The following is an 18,299-nucleotide window of genomic DNA, read 5'->3' on the forward strand; positions in this document are numbered from 1 at the left end:
GCTTATTAACGAACAAGTCGGCTGCAACAACAATTCAAAACATCTAACAAAAACCAACAATTACAGATCTATACAGACATGCGACACCTGCGACAAGCAGACATTGAAATATAGCCCGCTCGATTGCAGCCGTGGTCGCCATTGCTGATATGAAGTATGGATGGAAGGGGGCTGACTCTGCGGAGTAAGGGATCCAGGCGGCCTCAGATCAGCGCTCCTCAGCCTATCTCTGACCCTCGCTCGACCACAAGTAAAAGTAATTGGCCTCCTCCCTCTGCGACCGTTGCTGCTGCTGCTGCTTCAGGTGCTGCGGCCTTGAGCAAACCTGGTGTTACAGATGCTTCCCCTCCTCGAAAACCACCGCTGAGCGGTGCCACCTCGGATCTCGTCAAGCGGAGATACTCCACTCGATACAACCAGCAACTCAATTTCGATATCCCAGATGTTCCCAGTCTGCCATCTGGTATCCAAGCACCAGCTGGCAATGAACTTCAAACTCCCGGCCAACCTCTCCGCGTTGAGGTCAATGCGTTGAGAGACCCCAATCTGGCAGTGGAAAAGTGTATGTTCTCCTTTAAAGCCCATACACATTCTTCTATTATTTTCTTGAGATAATTTTGGTGTCTAACGCACCCGGAACCAGACGTCACGACTCTCTTGGCGAATGCCTCTGAAGAAGACATCAGAGAATATCAGAACCAACTGCGGAAACTCAAGAACAGAACATCTACGGATCTACAACAAAGTGTCTATAGGAATCGTACGCAATTTATCAAGATCAGCAAGGAAGCCGAGAAACTGAAGGGGGAGATGAACACGCTTCGAGGTCTCATGTCGGAACTCACTACCGCCCTTGGTCAGGCGAACGCAACTAATGGCTCCAATGGAATGGCTGCAGGCTTCGACGAAGCTTCAATCGCTAAACGACATCCAAATCGTAGCTCTGTTGCTAATCTTGAAACTATGTGGAATGTCCAACTCCAAGCGCTATGGAAGACTGTCGAGCGATCTCAGAAGTTCCTACCCGCGATCCCCGGTCGCCATATCATACTTGAAAGCGGGCAATGGGTTGAGCTTGATTCTGCAACGTGGAAGCCTAAACGGCCCGTCCATCTTGTCCTCCTCAACGATCATCTCCTTGTGGCTGCAAAGAAACGGAAAAGAGTAGATCCAAACAGTCAGAATATGAAGGGCCCTGCCCCGACTAAACTTGTTGCAGAGGAGTGTTGGCCGTTGCAGGATATCGACGTGATTGACCTTACAACTAATCTCGACGCAAATGGAATGAGTCAAGAAGCCAAAGACCGGGGAGTCCCAAATGCTGTCAATATCCGATGTGGCCAGAAGTCGTTCACCTATCGAAGCGATAAACGGGAGGGCTCCGCGAAATCAGATCTCCTAATGTCGTTCCGCAAAGCGCTCGAGGATTTACGGAAGTTGATGCGGACAGAAACTGAATCAAGTTCTAAGACTGCTGACGCCCCGAACAGTAGCTTATCCCTTTCAAGAGGTTCTCATATCTTCGATAATAGAACCGGCTCCCGCGACAAATTCGATGTACTCATTGATGTGGATGGGAAGCAGCAAAATATGAGATGGGTTGAAGGCCAGCTGGACGAGCTTGATATCGATGCCGCCCTTCAACGTTTCGACAACGCGGTGTCGCGGGTTGAGCAGCTGCGAAAGCTCGCGAAGAGTATAAAAGGGAACCTTACGGCCCAGGATATGATCTTGTCAAAGATCGATGAACGAGCTCTAAAACTGGCAGAGACGATCCTGCGTGCCTTGGTTGACACCCATTCCTTCCTTGCAGCAACCAAGACGAACATATCCTGGCTTTCCCGCCTAGGTTTCGACGATAGGGCACGCGAAGCCTTCCTACACACCAGGACGGAAGTAATCACAAAGCGCGCACGGTATTTTGCCAACTCTCACTTTTTCTCCTACGCCATCCCATCCCATCCCATACCTCCCCTTTCCCCCATTTCCAACCACGAAAGACAAAAAAGGTGCGCTTATAACTAACTCATGCAAATAGCCAGTGCGTCTTCGAAGGAGACCTGCGCCTATACATATTCCAAATATCCTATGTCTACTTTACGCTGATAAAAAACACTATCGGAATCTACCAGCACTGCTTTCAGGCGCCAATGACGAGCGCATGCATAAAATGGGCCAAGGAGCAATTGGATAGCTTCAACGCAATCCTTGTCCGGCAATTGAGCAGTGTGGAGCCTGAGAGCTCCGTTTGGCAGGGCTGCATGGAAACAGTCCATGAGCATGCCGCGCTGTTGTTGGAGGTCGGTGTTGATTTCAAGGATTTAGTTGGCAAGGGACTACCCAAAAGCACAGCCGGGAACATGTCCTCAAGCACGGGACAGGAGATTCCATCGCCTTCTTGACTGGTTAATGTTTCTGTCAGTGACAAAGCTCGATGTCGATCAAGGCTCAACCAGCCATGCCTGCATATAATATCCGTTTTTGTTCGGTGTAGGATGCTACGTTTTTGCATCAAGCGTTGCCCTTTGTTGCCCTCTAAATTTTCCTTATACCCTCCCCCCTTTTTTTGGACAGTCTGCTTGTTCATATGTCAAATCATCGCCAAATTGGGACGAAAGCTGGACTTTCCTCCACAGACGTAGTCCCTTTTCAAATTCCAATTAATCGAGTCATCTTAGATTAATCCTATCCTACATCTGCGTCATATCGCTATTTCATATCTTATTCCCTTGATATCCCATTTTATTTCCTGTTTCTGTTGTACCTAGCTTGTTTCTCCAGATATGGTCGAACCATCAAAACGTGTCCCAGAGACTCAGAGATCATGACATATATTCAAGTACATGTATATACTGCAAGTTCACTCTTCTAAATTCGGTCTCTATGATCTATTTAGCCTTTTGATCCCAGCTCCGTAAGACATCGAAGTACACCTGTTGTACATAAATAATTTACCCTCCTAACCGGCATACATGACTAAAACGTTAACAATGGAGTCGTATAAGAGTTAATAACGCCAGAAACAGCCATTTCGACCTATCACACACCGCATCCTCCCACTTTTTTGTCAACTCCTCCTGCTTGGAATTCCCCCCTTTTCTCCGCTGATATATTCCAAATCATCTCCCACGCATGCATTGCCACGGATTCATGAGCAGCCAATTGACCAATCTGAAAATTAATCACCGGATCCGCTGCCTCGTCGGACACGAACGATTTCTCCGTTGTCCTAGCCGGCGTCGGCAGGCGTATCCACTGGCTCACGATATCAGGAACCTCCTCTTTCACATGGCTGATGACGATCAGCGCTTGATGATCGGAGATCCCAGTGTGGCGTAGTTTTGGCCCCGTCGAGGACAGTGGTGGGGGCAAATGCCACACATTCGCGTAGTTAGGTGTTCTCCTGGTGCCGCTGCTGGACATGTGTTGGTGCTCACCTACTTCAAGAAAGTGGAGACATTTGTCGCGTAGGGAGGACCCCATGCTGGAGAAGGCTTCGTCGAGGATGATTAAGTCTGGTTTATGGATGATGGCACGCAGGAAGAGCGCGACTCGCTGCTGGGCGGGAGTCAGGGAGGAGAAGGTGAGAGAGTCGGCCCAAGTGGTGGTTGCTTGCATTGGATCGTGGCATGGGCTGAAGCTGGGGTTTAGATCTGCTTCGAAAAATCGCAATGCTGAGTCTATATCCATGATTCGTTCAGGCGTAACTTTTGGCTTCGAGAGGAAGGTCTCAGCCCAGGCTGATTCGATGGTGGCGCGGAGGGAAAGGTGGCGAGGGAAAAAGGCATGGATTTCCGGCGACGAATGGCCAATGCAAGATTGTAAATCGAAAATTGATATGCCGGGCTTTCCTGGTTCGGGAAGACGAGAGCGGCCAAACAGTTGGACAGGTTGCGAGTACGTTTGTGGATGGTCTGAGGTGATTAGTGATATGAGAGTTGTCTTTCCCGAGCCGTTCGAGCCAAATACTCCCCATCGCTGTCCTCGATGAACCTTCCAGCAAAGCCCTTCCTTTGTCATGCCACCGTCAATTACTTGAGTCCAGCCACCTAATACCACCTTATCGCCATATTTGACACGAACACCATCCATCTCCACGATTGGTTCACCCAAAGGGGCTACCTTTTTTTCTATTTCCTCAGGTTGCTTATATAGCATTCCCATTTCATGTAGAATGTTGGCATAGTCGCCAAATCGGCCATTTTCACGTAGCTGCTCTAGTTTGTCATATTCCATTCGCTGAGGAAATGGCAGGAGCTGGTACCTTCGTTCCTCGTCATTGCTACGAGGCATCAATTCAACCAGACCTGAATGCGCCAAGTTCGTCCTTGAGACCCGAGAATTCTCCTCGCCAATTGTTGTTGAGAAAGTGGTTTTAGCTTCCCGGGAGGCCACAGCCTGCCACACCTCGAGGGAACGAAATACCTCATCACGGGTGCCTTGAAGGGCAACGGTATTATCTGGGACTAGGAGGATTATCTGAGAGACCCATGGGGGAATTGGGTCCTGTGGTCTTAAAGCTAGGACCATACGAAGACCCCTATTTAAAGTAGCCAGATACAGCAGGCGGCTTAAATTCGGGACAGCGGATCGATCCAGGCCCACTGGGTATATGAGAATTTGTTCTGTGTATTCAAAAAAATAATCCAGGGGTATAAATACAAAAGTACTCACTAAAAGGCTCATCCAGAAGAAGTACTTCTGGTTTCATAAGAAGGGCTTTCGCAATCCTCGCCCGCCTTGTTTGCCCATTACTCAAATTCGATACGGGCATATTAAGAAGCTCCTGCAATTGGAAATCTCGAATGATTTGATTCAAATGCTCATCGCTTTCCGAAGTCTTAATGTTTCCGCCCTCACGCAGATCTTCCTTTTCCCTTACCGGCGGATTGAGCGAAGTCTGATCTTTCAAATACTGCAGAAGTGTAAAATCCGTATCCTCGCGCCTACTTTCATATCTCGCGCTCATGTACGAACCACGAATCCCTCCAGCACTTTGTTTTTGGTCACCATTGAACCCGACATATTGGATCGCATGAGCCGCGTCGCACGAAGAAGCTTCCGCACGCGCTCCGGGAGATAAAAGGTACGGATATGAGCGTGCAGTTGGTGGGACGCAGATATATCGACCACGAAGAATGTCAAGAAAACTGGACTTGGCCGACGAGCCTATGACGGCGCAATGCTCCAAGGAAGAATACTCTCCAGCTTTCGTCGGAACTTTGTAAGACTTAAGCGAAAAGGTCAGGTTCGGGTACAGGGGAGGGTTGTCCTTCTTGACTGATTCCGTGGTGGGATATTCGCGGTAGAAGGTCGCGTTGGTAATTTTTATAACCGGGGGATATGCCGTGTGGTATATATCCGCTTCTGGTCCCGCCTTTCTGCTCTGCAATCTCATGGACATTCTCGTCCCACTGACATCGTGCGGCGAATGTGAAGAGAACTTGAAGCGACGGAAAATGGCCACACCCCCAGCACCAGGCCAGATGGGGCCCGCCATAAGTTTGCACACAGGATTCGAGCACCCACCAAACCTAATGGCTTTTGCCCATGGGAATAAATAGGGATATGTGATTTCATTACCCAGGCAGATATCGTGCACGTGACTTGGACTTGGAACCTTGATTGGTTCCTGATGGCATATACGAATGGGATTCAAGCATTTGGTGATCAATTACAGAAGCGCATTCGATTCTTAGAGAAACCGCTGTAGTTGCACCAGCTGGGCGACACTACAAGCTGAAAGGCTGGCTGCAGATGTGGTCAAACGGCTAAAACTAAGGCCCATAACTGGGCAATGTTCATTCACTGATCTGAGCTTGAATTTTGACTGACTGAATTTATAGTACCCTAGAGCTGCCCGCCCACATTTCTATACAACTCCAATGTGAACCTTAGGAAATGGCAGCAATTGCCTCGAAGAGGCCTTTTAACAAACCGAAGATGTTTTATCCTAACATATGCTGTGTAAACTCCCGATAATAGCCACAACAATAACAAAAATGAATAAACAAGCCATTCCGAAAAGGAAGAAAGGACATGATAAGCGAGGAACATTGAACCTAAGGGGAAAGCTCTCTCACCCCAAAACAAACATCATGCTAAAAGAAAAGGTGAGCAGGCAAAGCAGAGGGGCTGGGAAGAGGGGCTGAGATGCTCTATTGTCGGCTAGTCAGGCGTTGAGCGAGGTAAATGCTCTGCCAGGTTTGTCGACATCGATGGAGGCAGCACAGCCAGGTGCCAGATCTTTATTGTCACATCTGCCAACAGCGAACAGGGTCTTGCCGTCTTTCCCGCCGAGCTCCAGATTGCTAGGACCCTTAACACCGGGTGTGGTGATGTACTGCAGGAGCTTGCCGCTAGGGTCAAGTTTGGCAATTTTGCCAACACCGTTGAGAGAAACGTACAAGTTACCATCAACATCGGCGCGCATTCCATCGAGATCTGCACCCTTTTCATGGCTGAGATCATGGAATACCACTGGATCCTGTTCGAGGAGTGCACCACTCGCCTTGTCCAGGGCGAACTTGAAGATTTTGAGGTTGCCAACTACGCCCTTGACGTTCGCGGCGGAAGTGAGATAAAGGAACTCGCCCTTGGGGTCCACTTCGATACCGTTCGTCCGATGAACACCCGCCTTTTTGAGGATTTCAGGGCTAAACTGGGTTGCTTTGTCTCCATCACATGTCCAGAGATCACCATGCTCACCGGCAACGGTTGTCTCAACGTACTTTTGACCGGAAAGGAAGATCAAGCAATCTCGTTTGGTGGAGAGGGCAATGTCATTTGGTTGGAGCATCTTGGCATTTTCGCAAAAGACGGAGGCTTTCTTGGATGCCACGTCTACCGCCATAACGCGCTTGTTCTGCGCATCTAAAAAAACAATCGCGTATTGGTGAAATGAAACCAAAAGCAATGATATATCGAGAATTGGATAATATAGGGAATAAATGACCGAATAAAAGAAGTACTAACCTGCTATCAGGACTTTTTCTCCCTTCTTAACAAATCGTGAGCCTGCAAGGAAGGTATCCTCTGCGCCTTTGGCAATAACGATGGGGTCTTGACCGACAACGTTGGCCACTCCGCCATCGGTCTGGTGGAAGAAGCCGAAGGAAGAAGTCGTAGTTGCGCCCTTCCCTCTAAAATCCACGGCGAATACATCACCAGCCTTATTGACGGAGGTGCCTTCGATTGCGGCGCCAAAAGCCTTCGGATCAAGGGTGAGTTGCTTAGCCGGAGTGGTTTGAACGCTCGCTGGATCATCTCTAGGCCCAAGTCTAGAGGGGTCTAAAGGGGTTGAGAAAGACGTAGTAATCAAGGAAGCAGCGATTGCAAGCTTGACAAGCCGATTCTGGGTGCTTCGTTTTGCCATGATGGGCGGGACGCCAAGTATGCACCGTATGGGTTTATTTACGGAGTGCTCGTTCAGAAAATAAAATGAAAATAAAACAGCTGGTTCCTGAAGAGAAGGGAAATCAAGAAGAGCACCAGGCGCCCTTGATATATGAATAACGTAATGTGAATGGCAAAAAGAAATGAAAGAGAAGACCGTAAGCAGATGAAGAGGAAGCAGAAAAAAGAAAGAGATCTACGCAACGGCAGAGGAAAATGAGGATCAGAATGACAACAGAAACGAGCTAAGGGGGTCGAGCTATATTTATCTCATCGCAGGCTACCTCAGCCGGCTAAGCCCTAAGGCAGGACAGGGATAATTCCTCTTGGAAATCGGATGAAAATTGTGGGTTGGCGCGCGCAGGGAAATCCTCTGCGAGACTTTGCCCCCTCCGTGGCACTGAGGAGTTTCATGCGACATTGTTTTCATCCTCATCAACAAACCGCCGGGCGAGTATTTCAGACTAGCGTCCCCGCGAAGGTCGCAGCCGGGCAATTCCAATATTGAATGGTTTGTTCTGCTTGAAATACCGGGGCATAACCAAGCAAGAGCCGTGCGAACCAAAGTTCCGCACGCTGTAACACACAGCACTGTTTGTAACTCACGGCCATGCAGATTGGGCGAATGGTCGCCCGTTCCTGGGCGATAGTCGTGCAGGCACGAAAGTTTCAACTGATATGCCAGCAAGATCAGAAACGGAATGTGATTAGCTTGGCCAAGGATTTCGCTGCGCAGAAGGGCGAAACCTGAAACAGGATGGCGGCAAAATCCTTTATGTGTGTTGACACCGGAGCCAGTCAAGTGTGGAGCGGCCCTGGCCAGATTATGCATGCATCAAGCACAATCGTTCAGACTACTGGCTGCGCGACGGGGGATGGTCTCTGCCAGTTGTTTGCCTGTTGGGTGGCTGATGCCAGGCCGGTGAACGACACCTTAAGCCTTGCAAGTCCCCAGTGGGCGCAGCCATGAGGGACAGCGGGGAAAGAAAAGTAGCTAAGATGGGTTTGTTTGGAAATGCCAACAAAGAGATCGATGGCGTCTTAGAAAGACAACCAAGAGAGTTTCAATTCGCCCTTGTGATGGTATATCTGAGAGGATATATTTTGCCTAAATAACTATTGCTTGTCACTTGCTTTGATAGTTATCTTTATTAGCAATAACAAAGGTATTCCTGGTTTGGAACGGATGGAGCAAAGAAAAGAAATATTAGGCTAGAATAAAAACAAGACGGATCCGTGTGCTCTATTCATGGCAAGGATATTTTCTGCGCTTAATGAACCGAGCATTGCTACGCCTTCTCACCCTAGGCTAGATGAGATATGGTGATATAGTTATTGCTAATACAGCAGCTCAATGGTCATGGTGACATCAGCTCGAGGTGGAAGTGGGTGTGGTCACAGCTCGAGACCTACAGTGGAATGTTCCCCCATGAAAAAGAAAAGGAAAACAAACCAATATTGTCAATGCGCATGGAACGGGGGGACTATTTCATTGTTAGGTCGCAAGGCTTGAATGGCGGGTAGCTATACAAAAAATGTGCGCTCTAACCGCTCTTAACATCTATTTTGCAAGGAAACAACCCAATCAAATCAACACAAAGAAATCATTAGACAAATGTCAACAGGCGCCGGGCAAATGCATCCCAAAGGAAAAGACAGCGAGCACAGGAGAGGGGAAAGAAAACGAAGCAAAGCAAAAGAAAGTGAGTACTAAGGAAGGGAAGCAGAAAGAAATGCCATCGAACATAAACACGTCACGAAAAAATCATAAAATACATGAGCAACATAATCCACAAAAATTAGCAGAAAAGGAAGTAACAAATACACCATACCGTAATCATATAACGGGAATCTACGACTCCTATTTATGTATTCAAGTGTCTGCTCTGCATTGCTAAGGTTGTCTTCGCGCTGAAAAAAGAAAGCAACTGAAAAAGGAAATAAAAATAGTCTGAAATAAGTGGGAGGAAATAATAACAGAAAAACTTTTGGGCAGATTCGCCAACAAAAAAAAGTAAACAACTACATATCTCGGCCGGTATTTCCCCTTTGGAGATAAGTCGAGAAGGTGCATGAAAACCAGCCTGTAACCAAACGGTCATTTGAACCCCTTATCACGATGCCATGACCAATGCGAGTAATGCCATGCGGCAGTAAAGCCCATATTTCATCTGTAACAGTAAAAGCAAAGGCACAAGCGGTTAGTAAACGCGCAGGATCTGGATTTGGGGGGGGGGGGGGGAATAAAACAATATCTAATAAGGATAGAAACTCACCTGTCTGAAATAAGCCGCGCGCTGGTCAAAGTCAACCTCCTCACATACCTCCTGGTTGCGCGGCAGGGGGTGCATAACAATCATCTGGCTCTTCGCATGCTTAAGCACCGTGTTATCGATGACGAACACGTTCTTCAACTGCTCATACTCGTTCGAGTCCTTGAAGCGCTCTTTCTGCACGCGCGTACAGTAAAGCACATCCGACCGTGCGATGATTTCCGGTGTAAGCTCCGTCGACTCGAGAATAAGCTGACCGGATAAGACGAGCTGTTGGCGGACCTCCTCAGGGATAGCAAGCGCCTTGGGAGACACGAGCTGAATGCGCACTTCGTAGAATTGGAGCAGCTTTACGAGGGAGTGCACGGTGCGGCCATATTTCAAATCACCAGTGAAAGTGATTGTGATGTCATTGACGGTGCCGAGCTCCTCGCGGATGGTGAAGAGATCGAGAAATGCTTGGGTGGGGTGTTCCACGGCTCCGTTTCCGGCGTTGATGATGGGGACCGGGGAAAATTTGGCAGCGGTGGCAGCACTGCTGTCATCTGGGTGCCGAAGGACGATTGCATCGCTGTAACAGCCCAAGGTGCGGACAGTGTCCTGGAGGGTTTCGCCTTTTTGAGTAGAAGAATGCTCGGTGGAAACTGGAATGGTTCTGCCGCCCAGTCGTTGCATAGCGGCATCGAACGAGGCGGATGTACGAGTAGAGGGCTCGAAGAAGAGTGTTGTAAGGACGCGGCCTTTCAAGATGTCGAGAATGCCATGGCGTTGGACGCCTAGTCGCATCTCCTGCGCAACCGTGAATAGGAGATGTAGATCAGTGCGAGTGAACTGACCGACAGATAGGATATGTTTCTGTTTGAAAGACGATTGCGAAAGCAGCTGTTGCAACGAAGGGGAAACCTGGGACGGATATGGGTACATTGGAGCAACAGTCACGAACTCGTCTCCCGAGGCAGATGGAGCGTATCCATCAGGGGCATTAGGTTTGAATCTTGTTGGGCGCTGGAGTGGTGTGGCCGAGAAAGACAACCGTCTCCCAAGAGCGCTTTCCGGCCGTGGAGATGTGGGAAGAATATCCTTAACAGCGGGAGATCCTTGAGGCGGTGGCGTTAACCGGTGAGCGGACATATCAGTGCCCTTCGGCGCGTCTGGTATCATTTTACCGTCCAAGCATGACGTCTTGCCTTGGAATGTAACTCGTCGGACAGATGCCTTCAGAGTAGTACCAGCAAATGGTGACCAGACATCATGGCCTTGGAACACATATGGCCTGTCAAACTCAATCTCCACGGAGGCATCTGGCTGGTCATGGAGTTCGAAAACCCTTTTCGGGTTATCGTGGAGTCTGGAGGTGATATCGTCAACCGTTAATCGCTTGTCAGAAACTGCTGTGAAAAGGAGGGGAAGCGCGTCTTGGATTCCAACTGCGGGAGAGGCATTTTTACCGGCAACCTGGTATGGAAGACTGCCAATGGAAAATATGTCGATAGAATCCAAGTGTTCCCAAAGCGCTTCTTGATCTTTCTTCGAAGGTAGGCAGGCACAACCGGGGAAATCATCTGTAGACAGGAAAAGAGAGTAGATCGCGACATCGCATGTCACTTTCAGGCCCTTCTCCTTGCTAAGTGCAATTAGGCCGATGTCCTCTTTGCTAGTAACACTCATGACATGGATATTGCGATTGTGGAGGCTGGCAAGGAGTAAAATTGACGCCAAATCTGTTGCTTTGGCATCGGTGATTATAGGTTTATTGGTCGGCCACGAAGCAAAGTGCGAGGTAACCGTTGCAACCTTGTTGATGTTGCCCGCAAGGTGATTGAATGGGATAAACAACGAACCGACTTCGCTGGTGATTAGGCCAACTTTCTCTGAATTAGTAGATGTTGCCGTGACCGATAGATTGAAATCGCAGTACGAGCCCTTAGACGAATTATGTTGGGCCGTCCTGAGTGCCTGGGAGTCAGTAACGAAGCTATCTACACCCACTGGCATGATGCGGACCATGCTGAAACCATTAGCGATGGAAGCCTTGGTCACCACCTGGAAATCTGGAGAATCAGGGTTAGCGAGTCCCGGCACGAATGCTGCGACGTTGATGAGGCCGGGGAGAATAACTGCTCGATAGCTTGTTTGGCAATCGATACTCATCACGTTCATAGAGTAATGGCGTGCAATCGCTTCAATCAGGAGCTTCGCGTTTTTAACGTTGGTAACCAGCGGAGTCTGGTAGTCGACAGCCATTCGACGTGTTCGATATCCCTTGCTCATGTAGTTTGCAGGCCGTCGGAACCTATTGCTGGAGGGAAGATTGATGTAGAGATCAATCAAATTATTAGCCAAATGTTGCGTAAGAGAATATTCCGACTTGAGGTCCTCCTCCTCTCCCGCAAGAACATCGAGGTACTTGACGGGAAGTCCATGCTCCTTGAGATAGTCCGCAGTACCAGCTGTCGCAAAAAGATTGTAGCCAAGCGCGTGCAGCTTTCTGATAGATGGCAACATCTCAACCTTCTCCTTGAAAGAGCCGATGGAGAAGAGGACGTTTTTGTTCGGGAGCTTGAAGCCAGTTGAAATCAGAGCTTTGAGATAAGCCTCGTATCTGTCACGACCGAAGCATGCAACTTCGCCAGTGGAGGCCATCTCCACGCCGAGCACAGGGTCGGCACCAGAAAGGCGAGAGAATGAGAACTGGGGAACTTTGACTCCGACATATTTCTTGGGAATGGTGACAGGCGGATACTCAGCGAAGGGCTTGCCGATCATCGCCATCGTTGCCATTTCGATCAAGTCAACGCCCATAACCTTGGAAACGAATGGGAAGGACCTAGATGCCCTCACATTGCACTCGATGACTTTAATGTCGTTATCCTTGGCAATGAACTGGATGTTGAAAGGTCCAGTGACATTTAGAGCATTGCCGATCTTGCGAGTCGCCTCCTCGATCCGTCTGACGGTCTCCGGGTCCAGGTCCTGGGGCGGAAGAATCAAAGTAGCATCACCGGAATGCACACCAGCATTCTCAACATGTTCTGAAATAAAATGACCGACCAAAACACCATTCCTCGCAACCGCGTCCATTTCAATTTCCTTGGCGTTCTCTATATATTTGGTAATGACTACGGGGTGCTCGCGTGAGACCTCAGCAGCCTGGTTGAGATAGTTTGCAAGATCGTCCAACGAATAAACTGTGTTCATGGCAGCACCTGAAAGCACGTAGGAAGGTCGCACCAACACTGGGTATCCGACCTTCGCACAGAATGCGGTAGCCTCCTCTATACTTGTAAGTTCTTTCCAAGCAGGCTGGTCGACATCAATATGATCAAGGAGTCGCGAAAACTTGTATCGATTCTCCGCCGTATCAATCATCTCTGGAGATGTGCCAAGGATATTTACATTGAGCCGGTATAAAGGAAGGGCAATGTTGTTCGGTGTCTGTCCGCCCATCGATATGATAACGCCGCTTGAAGATTCAAGCTGGTAGATATCCAAGACGGTTTCCAGGTTGATATTCTCAAAATACAACCTATCCGCTTCATCATAATCAGTGCTCACCGTCTCGGGGTTAAACTTGACAGTTATTCTAATTAGCAATGTACTCTTTAATGTTTGTTTGATGATAGCTGTTCTTTTCTTTAGACTTGACAGGGGTTATCTGAAAATAGTTGCGCTTTTCACGGGGCAAATTGGGGGTTTCAGGGGTATTTTGAACACAGTCGACATTTTCAAGAGTAAGGTTGCTCATAGCTATCTGCTTCTCGAGGTTCCTCTGATGCCGATCGGTTTTTTCAGGATGGGTAAGGTTGTTCTTATTGAGAAAGCCAACGTTGCAGGGTTTGCAAATAAAGGGGTTGATGTGCTCCTTGAATTTAAGAAGACGCTTTACAATTTTGTCATGCTTCTCCAGCCAATTCCTGGTTGGAAAGGAAAGATCATCCAAGGCAGCATTGACAAAAATGGGAAGACCCACGCCATCATTGTAATTCTTACGGCGACTGCGTACCTCAAATTAGGCGGGGGTGCCAATGTAAGTTGCAGACCCAATGTAAAGTCGAGGGCGCTTTCATGGATTTCTCCATGGTAATAGCGTAGATTCCCCAGGAGAGGAGGGGGTTGGGAGTGAGAGACTGAAAATACTCAAAGCGTGGGGAGTTTGAGGTTTTCAGCACATCAAAGAGGCCGGAGGCGAAGGAGAGAGAGATCCCTTCAGCAGTTGCCTCCAACTCTTCCTGGGTATCTAAGAATCTGGCTAATAGAGGATGTTTGAAGCGTGGACGGATATCGCAGAGGCATTTCCAAGCAACAGGCATGATGAGCTTGAATGCCGTTGAAGCAAAGAACACAGGAGAAGCCATAGCAATCGAATTGTCTCCAGAGCAACCAGGAACCAAACTGGTGGAGGCAGAGCAGCAGAGGACCTTGAAAAGTCTTCGGGAAATCTTGAGAGCTTTGGGAAATCTAGGAGATTGTGAAGTCGTGGGAAGATGAGGGAAAAGACAATTGTCGAGGTGGGAAAATGGGGGAAGGGGGAGGTGAAAGGCGGGTTTGTCCAATAAAAGGGTGTTGCTCTGAAAAGGGGATGAACGCGACGCGCCGCTACTTACATTGACCATGACTGTCTTATACCCTTGCTCTCGAAGAGTTCGAATGGTTCGCACAGAACACCAATCAAACTCGACAGAGGAGCCAATTCTGTAGACGCCAGAACCAAGAACCATAGCACCTTGGTCGTTAAAGTCCACATCATGCTCTGAACCGTTGTATGTCAGGTATAAATAGTTTGTGAATGCTGGAAATTCAGCGGCAACCGTATCAATTTGTTTAACTACCGGAACAATGCCTGCTTCCACTCTCAACCGCCTGATAGCCAGCTCATTGGAGCTCAAAAACTTCGAAAGTTGACGATCAGAAAAACCGAGCTGCTTCGCCTGTCGAATGAGAGAAACGGGTGCGGTCGTGGCATTGTAGCCAGACATAAATTTGCCAAAATCGCTGAGGCCTTTCAATTTACGGAGGAACCACTTGTCAATTTTTGTCAATTCCCAGATATCGTCGACTGAGTACCCCGAATGCATAGCGTTGGCGATCGCGAACAGTCGCTGATCGGATGGTGTTTGGAGCTCAGCTTTAATAGACATAAGCGCGTTTGTCTCATTGAATCCGACATTGTGGAAGTCGACAGAACGGATCGCTTTCTGTATGGCCTCTTCGAAAGTCCGTCCAATGCTCATGACTTCCCCAACACTCTTCATGGAAGACCCCAGCTGGGTGGAGACACGGGTGAACTTCTTGAGATCCCAGCGTGGAATCTTAACGACAACATAATCAAGAGAAGGCTCGAAGCAAGCACAGGTGACTTTGGTGACTGAGTTCGAGATCTCGTTCAGTGGGATTCCCAGGCCAAGTTTAGCTGCGACGAAAGCGAGGGGATAGCCTGTTGCTTTGGATGCGAGTGCAGATGATCTTGATAGTCGAGCATTGACCTCAATGATGCAATATTCTCTTGAAAATGGGTTCAATGCATATTGTATGTTGCATTCACCAACGACACCCAAATGGCGGATGACATTGACAGCAGTTGTCCGAAGCATATTATAGTCCTCATCGGAGAGAGTTTGCGATGGGGCAACGACAATAGAATCACCAGTATGGATACCAAGTGGGTCAAAATTCTCCATGTTACACACTGTGATACAGTTATCACGAGCGTCGCGGACCACTTCGTATTCAATCTCTTTCCAACCTTTCATACTCCTCTCAATGAGAACCTGAGGGCTTGCAGCGAAGGCTTTCATGCACAGCTCCCGCAGTTGGTCAGGATCCTCAGCGAAACCGCTTCCAAGCCCACCAAGAGCGTATGCAGCACGGACGATGACAGGGAATCCGATATCCTTTACAACCTCCATCGCTTCCTCGAGTGTGGAAGCAGAGGCGGATTTGGCGCACTTCTCGCCGATTGATTCCATGCTTCTCGCGAAGAGCTCACGGTCTTCTGTGGTGATGATAGTGTCTATCGGAGTACCGAGAACACGAATGCCAAGTTTTTCGAACTCCTCTTTGAGTTGAATGCCAACCTGGAGAGCAGTTTGGCCGCCGAATGTTACGTAGATGGCATCTGGCCGTTCGTGCTTGATAACCTTGCGGACAAAGTCCGCGTTGACAGGCAAGAAGTAGACCTTATCCGCCAGGCCCTTGGAAGTTTGGATCGTCGCGATATTAGGATTGATGAGGATGGTGTAGATTCCTTCTTCCTTCAAGGCCTTTATGGCTTGACTTCCAGAATAGTCAAACTCTCCAGCCTGTCCGATACTGAGACCACCGCTACCGAGGATTAAAACTTTCTTAACGTTGACTCTTGGGCTTCTAAGCTCATTCTCTTCAGCAGTGGCGCCAGGGAAGCTAACAGGCTCTGCTAGGGCACTAGTCGATATCATGCTTCTCTTAATAGCATCGATGAAAACATCGAATAAGAACTCTGTGTCCTGGGGTCCTGGAGCGCTCTCCGGATGGAATTGGACGCTAAAAAATGGGCGGGTAACGTGTCTGATGCCTTCATTGCTCCCATCATTAGCATTGACGAAGAGTTCCTCCCAGCCCTCTGGCAAAGTCATGGAATCAACTGCATATCCGTGGTTTTGAGAGGTAATGTAGCAGCGACCAGATATAAGACTGGTACAAGGGATGTTTGCACCGCGGTTACCAAATTTCATCTTAATGGTGGATGCACCAGCAGCACGTGCAAGTAATTGGTGTCCGAGACAAATACCAAAGATCGGAGTCCGGGAGTCCTCGGTAGCAATTCTAATATTCTCCACTGTTTTGGAAAGCGTAGCGGGATTGCCTGGGCCGTTGGAAAGGAACAGGCCGTCATATTCCTTTCCGGCCAAGCTGGGAAAATCGTAATCCCAGGGGACGACCAGCACTTCGACGCCGCGAGAGAGAAGGCACCTTAGTTGGTTGTATTTCATACCAACGTCAACACACAGGACTCTAATCGGGCGACCAGAAGGGTGAGAAAGCGTCGAATCTGTTGGTGGTGAGAACAAACGGGGATTCCTGATAGACACTGCAGCAAAAGCCAAGTCAGAGGACGAAGCCTTATGCCACAGTTTGGCAGCGTGTTAATCTCACCATCGTTAACAAGGTTCCTCTTATTAGGGTCCGCCCATTCAATCCTCTCAAATGATGCTCTCCAAAGATCAGATCCTTCTTCGTCATCAACAGCTGCTGCTGCCAAGCCGTTTCTCGGTGCGTCGCCGTTCAGGGTTTCAACGCTGACATCGGATTTCTGCAAAAGCATGCGGCCAAGCATGCTCCCATTCTCTCGAATTCTCTTGGTGAGGGAGCGAGTATCGACGCCATGCATGGCAGGCACTCCTTGATCCTTCAGCCATTGACCGAGAGACGACTCAGCTAGATAGTGGGAGTAATCCTCTCCAGAGTAGTTTGCTACCACAAGACCAGCGACATGGATCTCACTGGACTCGAAATATTTGGGTAGTTCTTTACCGAGAAGTTCATCGACCGTTTCACGCGAGGGAACACCATAGTTGCCTATCAGGGGAAAAGTAATGATCAAGATCTGGCCACGGTAGGAAGGGTCTGTGATCGATTCTGGGTAGCCCACCATGCCGGTTTGAAATACCAACTCGCCGGCAATGCTCTTGTCCGCACCGAAGCTGTAGCCCTGGTAGACAGTGCCGTCTTCCAACTCTAGGGCATACCACTTGCTCCCGCCTCCCTCCGCACCAACTTTCGGAGGAGACGCTGGGGGGATCGCACCGTCATTGAGAGAATAAGCGGTTCGGGAAGCAATGGATGGCAGGTCTCTATTCGTGGTGTATGCGACGACGCCGCGAGCAGCAGGACCAGAAGGATGAGCCGCAGAAGAATCAGTTAGCCATCCTCCCCTTACAGCATTGGGTTGAACAATAGAGCTCTTGGTGTCCCCAGCGGCATTGAGAAGCGGCATTGTTGGGGTCGGAAGCCCTGCGAGGGACAGAAAGCAAACAGCGGTATGTTTAGCGGAGCATCAGTGGGAAGGAGCACGAGAGAGACAAAAAGTGGAGTGAAAGAAGCCAGGAAGCAATTGAAATATTAGGGGAATGTAAAAAGGGAGGGGAAGCCCATCAATTGGAAGCGGGGAGTAGAGAATGCGGTGTCGAGGTGGGCTTGAAAAGAAAAAACAAAAATATTAACCCCCACGAGGAAAATTCGCGGTAGTCTGATTTTTCCCTCGCCATGAGTGGCCGACGAGTGGGCCAATCGGAGGTGCTGAAACACTGGCTTGGCGCTGCACCGTGCTCCCCATTGGCTAGATTTGACTTCTTAGTTGAACATCGATCAAGAGTGAGATTCCTATGCGATCCAACCCCTAGCCACACATAGCACTCCCTTGGAATTGCTGGAGATAGATACCTGGGTGTCTACCCAGTCTTCAACCGCTGTTCAAGCAAAGTCCATGTACTATGCACGCAGTACTCTGTGCACAGTATGGAGTAAAACAGTGCAGAATTTAGACTTTGGCCTGCAGGAGTCGGCTGCTGATCCTCTTAGCGTACTTTGTTTGTCTCCTAGCCTGCGAAGATTTCCACGCCACTCAACTCCATCCTACAAGAGATTGACTCGGAG

At 48.9% G+C, this 18,299-nt stretch overlaps 4 protein-coding genes across 4 annotated transcripts; 1 reads left to right on the forward strand and 3 right to left on the reverse strand.

Moving 5' to 3' along the window:
• Positions 1-156: 156 nt before the first annotated feature.
• On the forward strand, positions 157-2,681 carry HCBG_06249 (exocyst complex component exo84; the record flags this gene model as incomplete). The annotated part of the gene is made up of 3 exons (XM_045433298.1): positions 157-562; positions 644-1,916; positions 2,039-2,681. The coding sequence occupies 3 exons, from the start codon at positions 157-159 to the stop codon at positions 2,400-2,402; spliced, it is 2,043 nt and encodes a 680-aa protein (XP_045285611.1).
• A 297-nt stretch (positions 2,682-2,978) lies between these two features.
• HCBG_06250 (uncharacterized protein) lies at positions 2,979-5,500 on the reverse strand (the record flags this gene model as incomplete). The annotated part of the gene is made up of 2 exons (XM_045433299.1): positions 2,979-4,604; positions 4,675-5,500. The coding sequence occupies 2 exons, from the start codon at positions 5,498-5,500 to the stop codon at positions 3,040-3,042; spliced, it is 2,391 nt and encodes a 796-aa protein (XP_045285612.1).
• Positions 5,501-6,172: 672 nt separating this feature from the next.
• Positions 6,173-7,375, reverse strand: HCBG_06251 (gluconolactonase; the record flags this gene model as incomplete). The annotated part of the gene is made up of 2 exons (XM_045433300.1): positions 6,173-6,873; positions 6,976-7,375. The coding sequence occupies 2 exons, from the start codon at positions 7,373-7,375 to the stop codon at positions 6,173-6,175; spliced, it is 1,101 nt and encodes a 366-aa protein (XP_045285613.1).
• A 1,563-nt stretch (positions 7,376-8,938) lies between these two features.
• HCBG_06252 (carbamoyl-phosphate synthase) lies at positions 8,939-17,640 on the reverse strand (the record flags this gene model as incomplete). Its single annotated transcript, XM_045433301.1, has 4 exons — positions 8,939-9,566; positions 9,672-13,238; positions 13,709-16,734; positions 16,800-17,640. 4 exons carry the CDS (start codon positions 17,638-17,640, stop codon positions 9,510-9,512), a joined length of 7,491 nt encoding a protein of 2,496 aa, XP_045285614.1.
• Between the last annotated feature and the right edge of the window lie 659 nt (positions 17,641-18,299).

Source organism: Histoplasma capsulatum, assembly GCF_000150115.1.
Source record: "Histoplasma capsulatum G186AR genomic scaffold supercont2.9, whole genome shotgun sequence".
NCBI classification, from domain to species: Eukaryota; Fungi; Ascomycota; class Eurotiomycetes; order Onygenales; family Ajellomycetaceae; genus Histoplasma; species Histoplasma capsulatum.